Source organism: Tyto alba, unplaced genomic scaffold, assembly GCF_018691265.1.
Source record: "Tyto alba isolate M040663 unplaced genomic scaffold, T.alba_DEE_v4.0 Super-Scaffold_10, whole genome shotgun sequence".
Lineage (NCBI taxonomy): Eukaryota > Metazoa > Chordata > Aves > Strigiformes > Tytonidae > Tyto > Tyto alba.
This window is the reverse complement of record NW_024881262.1, coordinates 10,626,099-10,638,613: the sequence shown is the minus strand read 5'-3', so window position 1 is coordinate 10,638,613 and position 12,515 is coordinate 10,626,099. Positions and strand designations below refer to the sequence as shown.

General features: G+C 41.8%; 1 protein-coding gene across 9 annotated transcripts in view; it reads left to right on the top strand.

Moving 5' to 3' along the window:
- The window catches only part of MCF2L2 (MCF.2 cell line derived transforming sequence-like 2), a 178,229-nt gene that overhangs the window by 44,744 nt on the left and 120,970 nt on the right, over window positions 1-12,515 (top strand). For all 9 annotated transcript variants that reach the window (XM_042799216.1, XM_042799211.1, XM_042799223.1 and 6 more), the window contains exon 3: window positions 6,822-6,936. In XM_042799216.1, the coding sequence (XP_042655150.1) occupies window positions 6,822-6,936 (115 nt within the window). The remainder of the gene's footprint in view (window positions 1-6,821; window positions 6,937-12,515) is intronic.

The following is a 12,515-nucleotide window of genomic DNA, read 5'->3' as shown; positions in this document are numbered from 1 at the left end:
AATGTCCTTAATCACATAGTTCTGTTTTGGTCATCTCTTTTTCCGTGAGCTGATCTGGCCCTGTTTAGCTTGTGAGATTTGGTGGGAGTACTGGTTCTTGTGGTTAAATTCTAGTTTTGAAACCGCTACTGCCTGAAGTTTTCCCTGAAAACTGAACTCCCGGTTTTGGGACTACAGCTGTGACAACATAGGAGTGCATGGCAATGTTTGCGTGTTTCCTGTAGCTGTTAAGGGAACTAGATCACAAAGTCGGGTAGTACTGAAAATGTGGCTATTCTAACACACAACAGTTTTTACTGAAGAATGGAGAACCACTGGTAAAATACTGTTCCTGTCCTGCTGACAGACTAATAACCCGCTGTACTAATCTGCTCTTGGAAATACTACTACCCCCTCCCTTTTTATCTGCAGCTTCACAACCTGTTCTTACCTGTAATTACTCTGTCAAAGAGCCCAGTCTGCCATTTGCATCAATAATAGACCCTGTTACTAAATCACGAATTTATCAGACAGGGTCACAAAGTATATTAGCAGAGATTCATTTTCTTTGTGTTCTGCTTCTGTTAAATCTGGACTTCAGTGGATGGGAGACTGTCTGAAAATGGTGACTGACACTGAAGCCAGTTTATTTAATTTCCAAAGCCTGGAGGGTATTTGGCCATCTGCTTCCTGTTTAAACTGAGCCTTTTGGAAAACCTGGCCCGACCTTGCCAAAAGGACAGTTTGGAGCTTGTGTAAAAATCTAGACCCAGAAAGCATGATTTAACTTCAATGAGAAATTCAGCATTCACAACCCTTAATCAACATGGTAAACCAAAACAACAGGGCATGGAAAAAGCAAAACCTGTCCAAAGCAGTGAAACAGCAGCCAAGATATCACGGAACTCTTCAGCTGTCTGACCCAGCAGATGAATTGTGCTCAGGTCTGCTATGACTAAGGGAGCTCTCTGCATGTGGGCAGACCCAAGCAGTTACCCTCCATGTGTCAGCAAAATTTGAAAGAAAACTTTCCAGTACTAACTGATGAGTTGGTGTCTGTGGTGGGCTGGCGAGGTGCACACTGTAAACTTGCAGACAAACTTTTGGAACTTCTCCTGCCTATAACATGTTTGTGGGGATTTTTTTGTTTGGGTGTTTTGGTTTTTGTTTTTTGCTTTCTTGTTTGTTTGGGGTTTTTTTTGTTTGTTGTTTGTTTTAGTTTTTTCTTCCCAAGGGATTCAGCATATTTGCTAAACTCTAGTTAGATGTTACTTTATGAATCCTGCTATTGGTGTTACAAGAAGAGCTGCTGGCTATGAAATAGGACTTCAGTGTACCCCCTGATTATCTAAACCACAGGTATCTTTTATCCCTGGACAGGAGCTATCAGGGGGCTAGAACTGGGGAGTGGGACATTTCCTAGGATCCCCATTGTGTCCAGGAACTTGGCCTGCATTTGTGATTACTTGTTACTTTTATATCAGTCATACCAACATGCAGCTTTAGCTGTGAGAGCTCTCAGAATTCAACACTCACACCTCATTTGTCAGTCACACCCTTTACACTGCAAAGCAAAATTAAATTTTCTCTGCTGCCATATCCCGTTCTCCCCCATGCATATTCCTCCCCCAAATACTTCAGCTGTTTTGAGTTCTGGCCCCATCTTCACTGCAACAGCTAGCCAGGCTGCATTGGCAGCTGGAAAGTCTATCTAATAGGAGCAAATATGAATGCTGCTTTGTGTCCTGGGACTTTGGGAATTAGCACACATAAGAGTGAATGACGGTCCCATTACCGTGCCTTGTACTACCCTGATGCAGCTTGTGCGCCATCTCTCTTACTTTTCTTTCCCTTCCACATTCACTCTGTACTTCTGTCCTGTCACCCAGGTTCCTCCTATTCCTTTGCCTTTGGGCCACAAGAGAAGAGGAAAAGTTGAGCAAGAACCTGGAGTGGAAAATAAGGAAAGTGCCCAGGAAGAGGAGGAGAGGAATGGTGTTATTCTGAGTGGCAGACCAGGCAGAAGGTCAAGCTGTTTGTAATCTTTTCCTCTTAAGTCTTGCCTTTTTCCAGGCAGTCCAGCCTTCTGCTCCTCCAACTCCTGATGTTGCTTGCCTCATTTGTGCTCCAGGTTGTTGAGTATGATGCACCTCTGTTGTGATCCTGAACGCAAATTACTTAACTGCTTGCTGATAATTTACACTGATTATAGATCTTGATCATACATCAAGATCTTTAATCAGAATGCCCTTCCCCAAGCAGCACTGGGTCCATGCCTTTGACAAAACGAGTTTGGGTTGGATGTAAGGCAGGTTGCTATCTGCAGAGAGCAGAAAGAAGATGGACCTCTTGAAGGAAACTCATGGAGATGAATCAGAGTGGCAGCATGTGTTGCATTTGTGGGTGTTATCTGGGAGGAGAGATAGGTCAGTATCAGGAGATTGTAAACAAAATCTGGTTGAGTTTCTTTGGCAGACAAAAGTCTGGGGCCGGTTGTGACAGAGCAGCCTGGAGTCTGACTGAGGAGCAGTGACCCACAGGAGACTGCCAGTGGGATGGCCTGGCTCCTCTAAGGCAGGGTCAGGAGTGAGCCTCATGTTAGTTCAGCCAGAGGATAGCCCTGCACCTCCCCTCCTGCCAGCTGAACCTCTAACTCTTGTGGCTGCTGCTTGCAGTGGCCACTGCCACCAGCTGCTGACACCAGCATTTGGAGCTGCCAGAAGTGGCTGGGTTGCTTGAAGAGTGCTGCAGAGTGGCATCTAATGGCACCTGGAGGAGCTGCAAGTCAGCGAGGCAGGTCTGTGCATTTCATGAAGACAGCTGCCAGGCATGGCCATGATCCTGAATATCTATTTATCTGTTTTTTTCAGTACATCTTTGTTTCTCCTTCTGACTGCACTAAACTCAAGTTATTGCTCACTTCTCCCGTGGGGCTCTTTAGCTCAGCTCATGCCTCATGTTTCTCTGGCTTTGCATCAAGCTCCTTTGCTCCTGGCAGTCCTTGGGCCCCCTTTCCTTGCTGCACAGACACTGCTGAACAGAACAGGCATGCCTCAGGTAGCCATAATGGCTTTTGTGTTCTTGGCTTTGTGCTGTGTTCATGTGGCTGACCACTTATTTTTTGTCTTCCTCCTCCTGCCCTGACTTTCTACTTAAAACGTTTGGGAGTTTTGTGGTTTGGTTGTTTGTTTTTTGTTTTGGGTGTTGTTTTTTTTTTTTTTGTGTGTGTGTTTTTTTGTTTGTTTGTTTGTTTGTTTTGTTTTGTGGATTTTTTTTTTTCATTATTATTTTTTGCTTGCTTGTTTTTCTTTTTTTCTTGAGGACTGTTTTTTATTTTGGGGCTTCCATGGAGCTGCTGGAGCTTGTTCTGTCCTTGTCTGCTTTACTTATGATGGATTGTAAAACTTTCTGTTCAGCAATTAGACTATTTTCACAAGCAATGCCCAGGAGCGTGTGGGTTGTGCACAGTCCCAGCAAAGATCATATGCAGAGAGTCCTTGGGGACAAATTCTATGGACTTAGTCCTTAAGGCTGTGGAACTGACTGAAGAGTGTCCCTGTTGGTTTTCAGTTTGTGCTCGCTGCCCTTCCAAGACATTGAGTAGCCAGTTAAAGTATTTAAATGACTGGAAGAAATCTAGTGACAACTCCCTAGAAAGCAAGGTTGATGGCCCAGGAAAAAAAGGCTGCAGCTTGTCAGTTCACATTCTACAGAAATTTGCATACTGCAGCAAATCTTGATTTAGTGATAGGAAAAAAAAAAGATGGTATTAACATTTAGATGTGTGGACCTGCTTTCTCATCCAGAGGAGAGAGTTTTCCAGACACCCTTGGTATATTAGGAGCTTCTCTTTTCTACCTTAACATCTGCTCTTGTTACCTTGCTAAATATATGGATAAATGGATATGGATCGTTTTTCCTTGTAACTCAACCACTGTTCAAGTTTCAGATATGGGCAGGGACAACCCATTCCTAACATATTTGTGTTATTATATGTCACCCAACACTTCAGCCATTCATGCTCTCTCCTTGTCATAGTACTTAACAATTTCGGATCACAAAACTCCCTCAAACTTCACCCTAATTTTATGGTATGGCAGGAACTGAGGGTTATCTTGTTTATTTCCTTGTCTGAAATACAGCTGTATTCAAAAATCTTCTAAGCATTCTTCTGTTTTGGTTGCAGCATGAGGTGTTACCTTCACCTTGGAGAAAGCTGTTAAGGGTGTGTGGCTTACTCAGAGGCGATGAGCTCCTGGCTCTTAGTTGAATGCTTCGTCTGAGGCTGCTCCTACATGTCCTTCTACATCTGTTGCCAGTGGTGAAGGGAAGAAATCAGTGTTCAGTCTGCTTACACTCATTCCCTGGATGGCTTTTTATAGGAGAAGATCCTGTGACAAAAGTACACACCCACATACATACAGTGCATCATCAACCTGCCTCATCTAGCTCATGGAAAAGAGGCCAGAGGAAGAAGAGCACATGTATGAATGTGGATGCAAGAGAAGATAAAAGGGTCACTAAGAGACCCCGGTCAGCAGGAGCTTTAGAAAAGCCATATGAAATTTGTAGTTTGAACAAATCTTGAGTATAACTGTAGGTAAATTATCAGGTGTCGGAGGGGGCCATTCAAGGGAATCTTTATCTTATCCTCTAGGGGAAAATACTGCTGTTTCACACCAAAATATTCCAGGTTATAACATCTCCCCATTTAGAGATCTATGAAATGCCTGGGCATGCATTGAACTCTGCAAGCAGAGACAGAGCAGACAAGTTTGATTTAATTTTCCTGGCCATTACTGTTTGTGTCCAGAAGATGTCACTAAGAATCTGTAACAAAGCATCCTAACTGGGTACCTGCTGGTTGGGGTTCCTGGTCTCTAGAGTGCAGCAAACAGTCTGGGGATAGTCTGACTAAATTGGTATGATAACACATTCTGTGTCACTGCAGACTGCAGATGGTGCAGCGAGAGTGCCCTGAGATCAAGCTGCCATGCATCAGCATTTGGCCTTATCCCAAGGCCAATGTGGAGGCCATGGCTCTGCTCCACATCTGAAATCCAATTCAGTGCAGAGTGAATGACAGTATTCCTTCTTTACATTTTGGCCAAAAGCCTTCTGAATCTCTGTAGGCCTTTTTTCTCCCCAGCAGGGTGAGTTTAGTGGATGATCTAACACAACTGACTCATATTCAGATGTAGTTAAAGCAATAATCTACTGTCAGAAAGGAAAGCTAGTGTCCTTACAAATCCACCATGTTACCAGATGTCAAGAAGGAAAAGGGTTTCCCTGTTCAAAATTGCTATTTGCTAGAGCTCTAACTTCTACCTTATGCAAACATTGTGTTCTTCGTTCTTCGTTGTCTGGGAGGTTTGGGCAGAGGCAGGATCAGGGCTAGCAACGGACTGACCACTTTACACAGAAGCAGCTAGGAATTACTGGAGCACCTCTTTGCAATGACCACCCAAATAAGAGGAGGAGCAACTGATTTGTGACATCAGCTGTGGTTATGAGCAGAGAAAGTCAACCCTTTATGGGAGCAGCCTGGAAACAGGGTTTATTTATGGGGATTTAGAGGGTACTTTTGAGGAATGAGAATTCTTTGTTTGTTTGTTTTTTCTTCCCCTGAGTCTCTGTTTCCTCCCATGCTCCTAATGGGATAATTTATTGGATATTTTCCTTGCGGAGGGTGACTTTCTGTCTGCCTCTCACAGTTTGTCCTTCACTAAGGGGAAACCCAGAGCATGGCTATTCTTCGGACAAGAATCTTCTGCAGGTGATAAATGTCTAGGAAAACTGTGCGTTGCAGGACTAGGTTCAGTACTGGGTTGGTAGAGAATTCCTCAGCCTGGTGCAAAAAATAGGCTTACACAGAGATTGCAGAGGAAGGAGAAAGGACAGTAAGGACATGCTTTCCCCTGAGTCTAAGCAGTACTAAGCAATAAGTATCTGTAACAAAAGCTTTGTCTCAGCGTATTCCTTTATTTGCTACTGCCTCATTAGTCTGCTCTTGGCTCTGAGTCCCAGGTTGGTGAGAAAACTCCTGTTCACTTTTGTGTGGTTTGAATGATGCCCAGATTTATTAGCAGAACCAAGCTAGGATTGGTCCTGCAAGTAAACGTGGTTTGTGCTGTGTACTACATCTCCTGGATCTGAGTGTTGTGTCAGGAGAACTGTAAAGGCTGTTCAGTTATAAAGGACTTAACTCCATGCTTCCTGTAGCTCTACCAAAGTTTGAATACTACTGTTTAGACCAGGGAGTCCCTCAGATAGGGGCTCTTCTTGATCTTGCTGCTTATGATCTTCCTATCCTAGTTAATGGAAGTTTAATGCAAATAAACAAGACGAGCAAAACTGATTAAATACTCCATGCACTTTGAGTGTTTTTTGTTAAGGAAGACCTGAGACTGGAATGCTCTTAGGCCTGTGTCATGGGTTATATGTGTGTATTCAAAGCTTGTATGCTCTATTACTTCATTTCCCTTAATGTCAAAAAGGAATCAGAGTGTGCTGTACCTATACATAGGGAAATATTGTAATATTATCACAAGAAATTGCTTGGAAATGGGAAACAAAGAACCCAAAAAAGCACTTAATCAAAATGTTGCACCAGGTTCATGGAAAAAGCTGAGAATAAACAACAGAGGCTAGAATCTCAGCTGGAGTAAATGGAAGTAATGACACTACAGTGGGTTATAATATCAAATGGGAAGCTAATCACATGTGTACCAGATCTGGGTGCTTTTCAATAATGGGTATGCCAGTGTTTCCCATTTGAGTACTGATCAGTCTGTCCACAGGCATAAAATCACCCTCTAATCTTTACAACCTCTCTTTTGCAGGAGGAAGAGGGAAGGATGGGGCACCCATTATAACCTTTCCAGAATTTGCAGGATTCAGTGACATACCTGATGAAGATTTTCTGAATGTGGTCACGTATCTAACCAGCATTCCCAGGTGAGGCTAAGAACAAATGTCTGTTGATTTCATAGAGAGCTTTGCTTCCTCGATTGGCTCACTGCTTTTAGTGGTTCTACTAGGATGTACCACTGATTCTGCATCCATCCACTCAGTATGAAACCTTCCTATGTATAGGAGGCCTTAGGAACCAGTTACATAATTGAATGTGAAAGAAAGCTTCCCACAGGACAAATTTTCTGTTAAGGGCTTGAATGGGCGGGAGGGGGTATAGCTCTGAAGAGCAGAAGTAAAGATAGCAGATCAAAAAGGAGCTAGGAGGGACCATTTGTGAAAACTCTCAGCGCTACTGAGTCTAACAAGGGAAGGGTTGCATCTGGAAGGAAACAGGCTTACATAGGTCCTCTTGCTGCTTATTCTTTGTGTGCCTCTTTCTGTGCAAGCTTCTCTTTTCTGAGAAAGCAAGCTAGGTGCTTTGTTGACAGAATTCTGGCCAGCACCATGTACTTCCTGATGCTTCATTTATTGGGAGACTGCTCCACAGCTAGGATGTTTTCTTTGCTATTTGCTTGCAGCTGTGCAAGGATAGTGAAACAAATTCACTTCCACTGCTCTGAGCAAATGTGCTATGGCATGGCTGCTGAATTACTTTTTGTTTATGCAAAAAGAGCTTCATATTTTTTCAGTTCCCTGATCCTGTCTCTGGACCATGGCTGTTTGTGCTAGTTAGCAGCACAGCAGGGATTTATTATTTCCTGTGGTCTTGTGTATAAAGGTGCTTAGAGGACGATGAAGGGAAAACGTGCCTCCTTCAAGTTCGAGTAAGAAGTTTTCCAGCTCCACCTACATGTATTCCCCATACTGAGTTGCCAAAGCAAGCTGAGCGAAACCACACACTGTGAACTTAACAGCTTCATTGTTTCACTCTACTCTGTAGGGTTTTTATTCTGCCAGAAACTCTGTCTTACGTATTTCTTCATTAGCTTCAGGACTGGGAGGATGATCAGCTTCAGTGTTAATAAAATAACAATAGTAGCTGAGAAAAACACAAAACTGGTTTTCCAGTTCTTTGTATTTGGTATGCTGGTGGGTAATTCCCAGTAATGTCGTCACATGTTGAGGAACTAGCATGTTACATTGTCAACACAATAGACAGAAGTGCTTTATGCTTCTTCAGTCTGTGTGAAAGCCAAAAGTACAGGTGGGTTCAAAAGAAATTAGCCAAACTAATGAAGGATAACTCCATCAATGGCAGCTGAACACAATGGCTCAGATGCAAACTCTGGCTGAAGAAACCCATATATTCCTTAATGCTGGGACTTGGGAGAATATACCAAGAGAAAGATTGCCCTTCTCACTTCTGCATTTGCCTCAGTACTCATTACCTACCAACACTGGAGACAGGGAATTGGGCTACATAGATCTTTGCTTTGATTAGGTTTATTGGTTTTGTGTTTTCTGTTTCCCCAAGGAATCCCAGAGCAATGTGCAAAGAATGATGAATTAAGTTTCAAAACTTTCTAAGTCAGGAGAGCTGCAATATTCATATTTTACAGATGATGACGTATGTGTAAGTAATATTTTGCACTACAGACAGGCTCACCAAAACTTGTGTTGAGTAAATGATTCTTCAGTTTAATTTAAATGACCTGTTCAAGGTCAGTGGCAGGCTGGGGTTTGAACCTAAATTTTCTGCATACCAGCACATTGGTTTGACTCTTAGCTTCAATCATAGATCATACTGTAGGGATGTGAGTTTTCCAGGGAGTTTGCGTCTTTGCTGTAGTGCTTTTAGAAAGATTGGCCACATTTCTTGAGTCACTATTTGAAACTTGCTACCCTTTAGGTAGATGGCAAGGGACAAAGATATTAATTTAGAAGAGGAAGAACCTGAGCAGCAAGCTTTGGTTGTGTGATTTATGACATAATTATATGAAGTGGAGCCTTAATGTGGCATAAGTAGAGGACCTGTTTGGGTGCAGCAGAGCGTTAATCTGCAGTTGGCTGGTCCATGCACAGAGGGTGTCTCTGTCATACATCTCAGCAGGCAGTAAAGGGACCGCATTTGTTACTTCTGTCAGCACTACTGTATTACATACTACTGTGTGTATTACAACAGTGTTCATGTATGTGTTGTTTCACATCTAGTAGTTCACCTTTTATTTTATTCTCAAGGAAGATGTTCAGGTATTAAAGTGACTAAGAGAAGAGAATAGTCTCTAACTCTTGTGGAGTTACAAAGAGTACAGCCATCAATCAGGTAAGATGAAGTATAGTTTGAAAAGCAGTTCACTCTGTTTATCATAAAAAATACTTCTTCATAGCTCATTGAACCAGAGAAATCAGCATTGTTTTTCAGGCAAATGTAGAGAGAATATCTGTCTTTTGTAGTGTCTGTTCCTGCGTATCCTGTAGAATAAGGTTCATGCTATTTCTGGAGATAAAATCTGTGATTGCAGATGACATCATTCAGTGAGTTAGTAGCTTTCTAGGTCCCTCTGGAATGATTAACATTATATGTCTATAGGACAAAACATTGAAAAGATAAACAGCAAATGTTGTCATTCAGATGCACAGGCATGCATTTGTCTTTTGATGTTGCTGAGCAAATTTGCTTTACCAGCTGTGGCATACCACAGTATTTTGGGGTGGGCTGTAAGTAAACCTTGCACTTCTGGGCTTTAAAGCATTAACTACTCTCCAGGATGGAAGATTGGCCCAGTGAGACTTTTGTAATCTGATTAATTTTCCCTCTGGTTCGACATCTGCTCATCAGAGTGCTCCACCAATGGTTTCTACATACATACACATCCACAAACATTGAGTAACACGGTGTTATGCACATACATACCTCTATGCATGTGCACTTAAAATAGATAGCTCCAGAAAGCCCTTTTTTACTTGCTTTATTACATGGCCAGGATTCTTTTCTCTTCCAATTTACATGGATCTACTATTTTGATAAGCAGGTGCCCTTCTCTCCTTCCAAAGGAGGTCAGGAAATTCGGCATCTCCTGGCCTCCTCAAATCGGTGTTCAAGGGATAACCTGAATTCAGAGCTGAGGATGGAACAGCTCTGCTGATTGCACACATTTAATTCAGGGAAAGGGAATCTCTCTGCCAGCCATCTAATAGATCTAGGCAAATAAAAAGAGAACTAGAGAAACCCCAGTGCATTTCCATAATGAGGGTAGAGATATTGCAGTACTGGTACTGAGAAAACATTGATTGTGTGTTTGTGTGTGTGTGTGTTTTTAAATAAACTCCCTCTGGATACATGAGTGGGGTTTCTCAGCTGTACATCCACTTGCACTGATGCTGCCATCTTGGCTAGGCTTCTTCCCATGGCTCTTTGCCTGCATGCATCCCTTAGTGCCAAATGACATTCAGACCTTGGTATGGCCTCTCCTTTCAGCATGCTGACTGAAATAGGATCACTTGCTGACACTCTCTCTGTTTCCTTGGATAAATTTAGGTCTTAAATCAGACCTATTTAGTAAAAAAAAAACCCATCAAACAACAAAGAAACAAACCTACAAATACCATTGGCTTATCTCTGTGAAGACAATTGATACCATCCTGAACATCAAAGTGAAAAGCAGGGAATAACATTGGAGAAGGCTGAGGTCTAGCTTTGTATCAAGGTTACAAGCCCATTTTGAATTTTCTGTTGTCCAGAGGTAACTCTCTTGTCTAGACCCTTGTCGTGTTGCATCTGTTAGCCTTGGGCAGCCAAGGGTTACAGAGCTCTATCTCTGTATGGTTTCTTTGCTGCTTGCCTTTGCGTAGTCTGCCAGATTTTGAGTGATGTAGGCAGTGTCCTACATTTTCTTCTGCGCTCTGCTCAACTCCTTTGCTTTTTAGCATCATGTTGTTTTCTCATCTTCTTTCCCCACTCTTTTCCTCCTTCTTAAAATTATGTAATTTTAAAGTCTATTCTCCATTTTTTAACCCATTTCTTCTCAGACAATATAAGAAGTTAAATGTTGTAAATTATATATACTGCAATATGTACCTGAATTGTTTGCTTAATGGCCCGATTCTCATTTTACCCTGACAAATCTCTCTCAGATCTCATGCCTTGGCTTGTTTTTCATACTCTTTCGCAGCTAGGATTGTACCTGCACTCTGTCTAATAAAGTGTTCTGGTCTGTGCCTTCCCCTGCAGTTCCATATGCCAGGCACAGCTGGTTGGCAGGTTTTGTCTATGCCAGCCAGCTGAAATTGCTACACTTGGTCTTGGAGGAAGAGAGCTGTGAGTAGAGCCCCACCATAGCTAGACTGCACACTCTGTGGTATTTTGCTTTCCTTTTAAATCCAAGTCATTATATAAGTATCTATTTAATTTTTCATTTCCTCAGTCTGTCTCTTTAAGTGACCTGCAACACTGTGATATTCAGTGGCAACAGATGAACAGTGTTCCTGTTCCTATATATTTGCTCTTCCCAACTCTCCCCACTCCATGACCACTCTTGCCAAGCCTAATTTCATGAGAAAATTCCTTTTCTGCTTCTCTCTTGTGTTTTCTTGTCTCTATCTGTATTTCATAAGCTCTTGTTCCTATTATCTATGAATTTAATTTTTCTTGTTGCATGTGATGCCTGGATGCTTTTGTGTTGGTACAAATCCCAATGCAGAAGAACATCTGCAAAAATGGACTGCTTGATCATGGATATGGACTTGAAAAAAAACAGCAAAGGTCCCTTTTAAAGTGACTGCTGATCTACATGTTTGAGGGATTTTTAAAATGGGATTTAAGAGTTAGTTCCAAGGCACAGAAGCAAGCTTTACTTGGCACAAATACTTTTGTATTTGTTTAAATCACAGTTGTACTTGTTGCTTTTGGCAAATGCTGTGCTGTCAGTTACTTCCATTGCAGTTTGCTCACCAAGGTGTGATTATAAGGGTCTGATTCTGAATTCTTTTAGGCCTCCAATTCTCCATGTACACTCATATTAGAAAGCCTTTAGTCAGTCTCTCAAACCAGGTAAATGGGCAAAACAAGGCAACGTCTGTGTGCAGTCAGCTTGTATGTATATGATGCTTATAGTTACTCGTGGTTTAGCTACCTCATAAATTTTGCAAAGAATGGATTTTTCTCATGTTTATTAACTTGATATTAGTTGAATGATACAGTTCTTTAGACCAACATCATCATTTTGTTAACTTCAGCTAACACACCTACTTTGTTGGTCATTTTGTTATAAATCACTGATTTCAGTGGAACTGCATCAGATTTGAACCTGATTCTTTGTGTCCAGTTATTGTCTGAGAGATATCCAGCAGCTACAAACTGGTTGTGTGAGTCTGAGCTGAAAACAGTTAGATGCTGATTCCAATATATAGCCTCTCTTTCTTTGGAGAGGAGGCCATATTTTGGTGATCAGTTTGATTCAAACGATGCCCCTTTATATTCCCTTTTTCCTGCTGCTTTAAACACGGTTCTCAAAAATTAACATGGCTGTCAAAAATATAGAAAGCATATTAGAGACAGCCTTTCCAATGTCATCTAAACATGTAACTGTTGAAAGGAAAATTGCATTGATTTACTTCATCCTTCATATCTCACTATTTTACTAATAACTTTGTTCTAAACAATAGACTAGTTTCAGTAATAC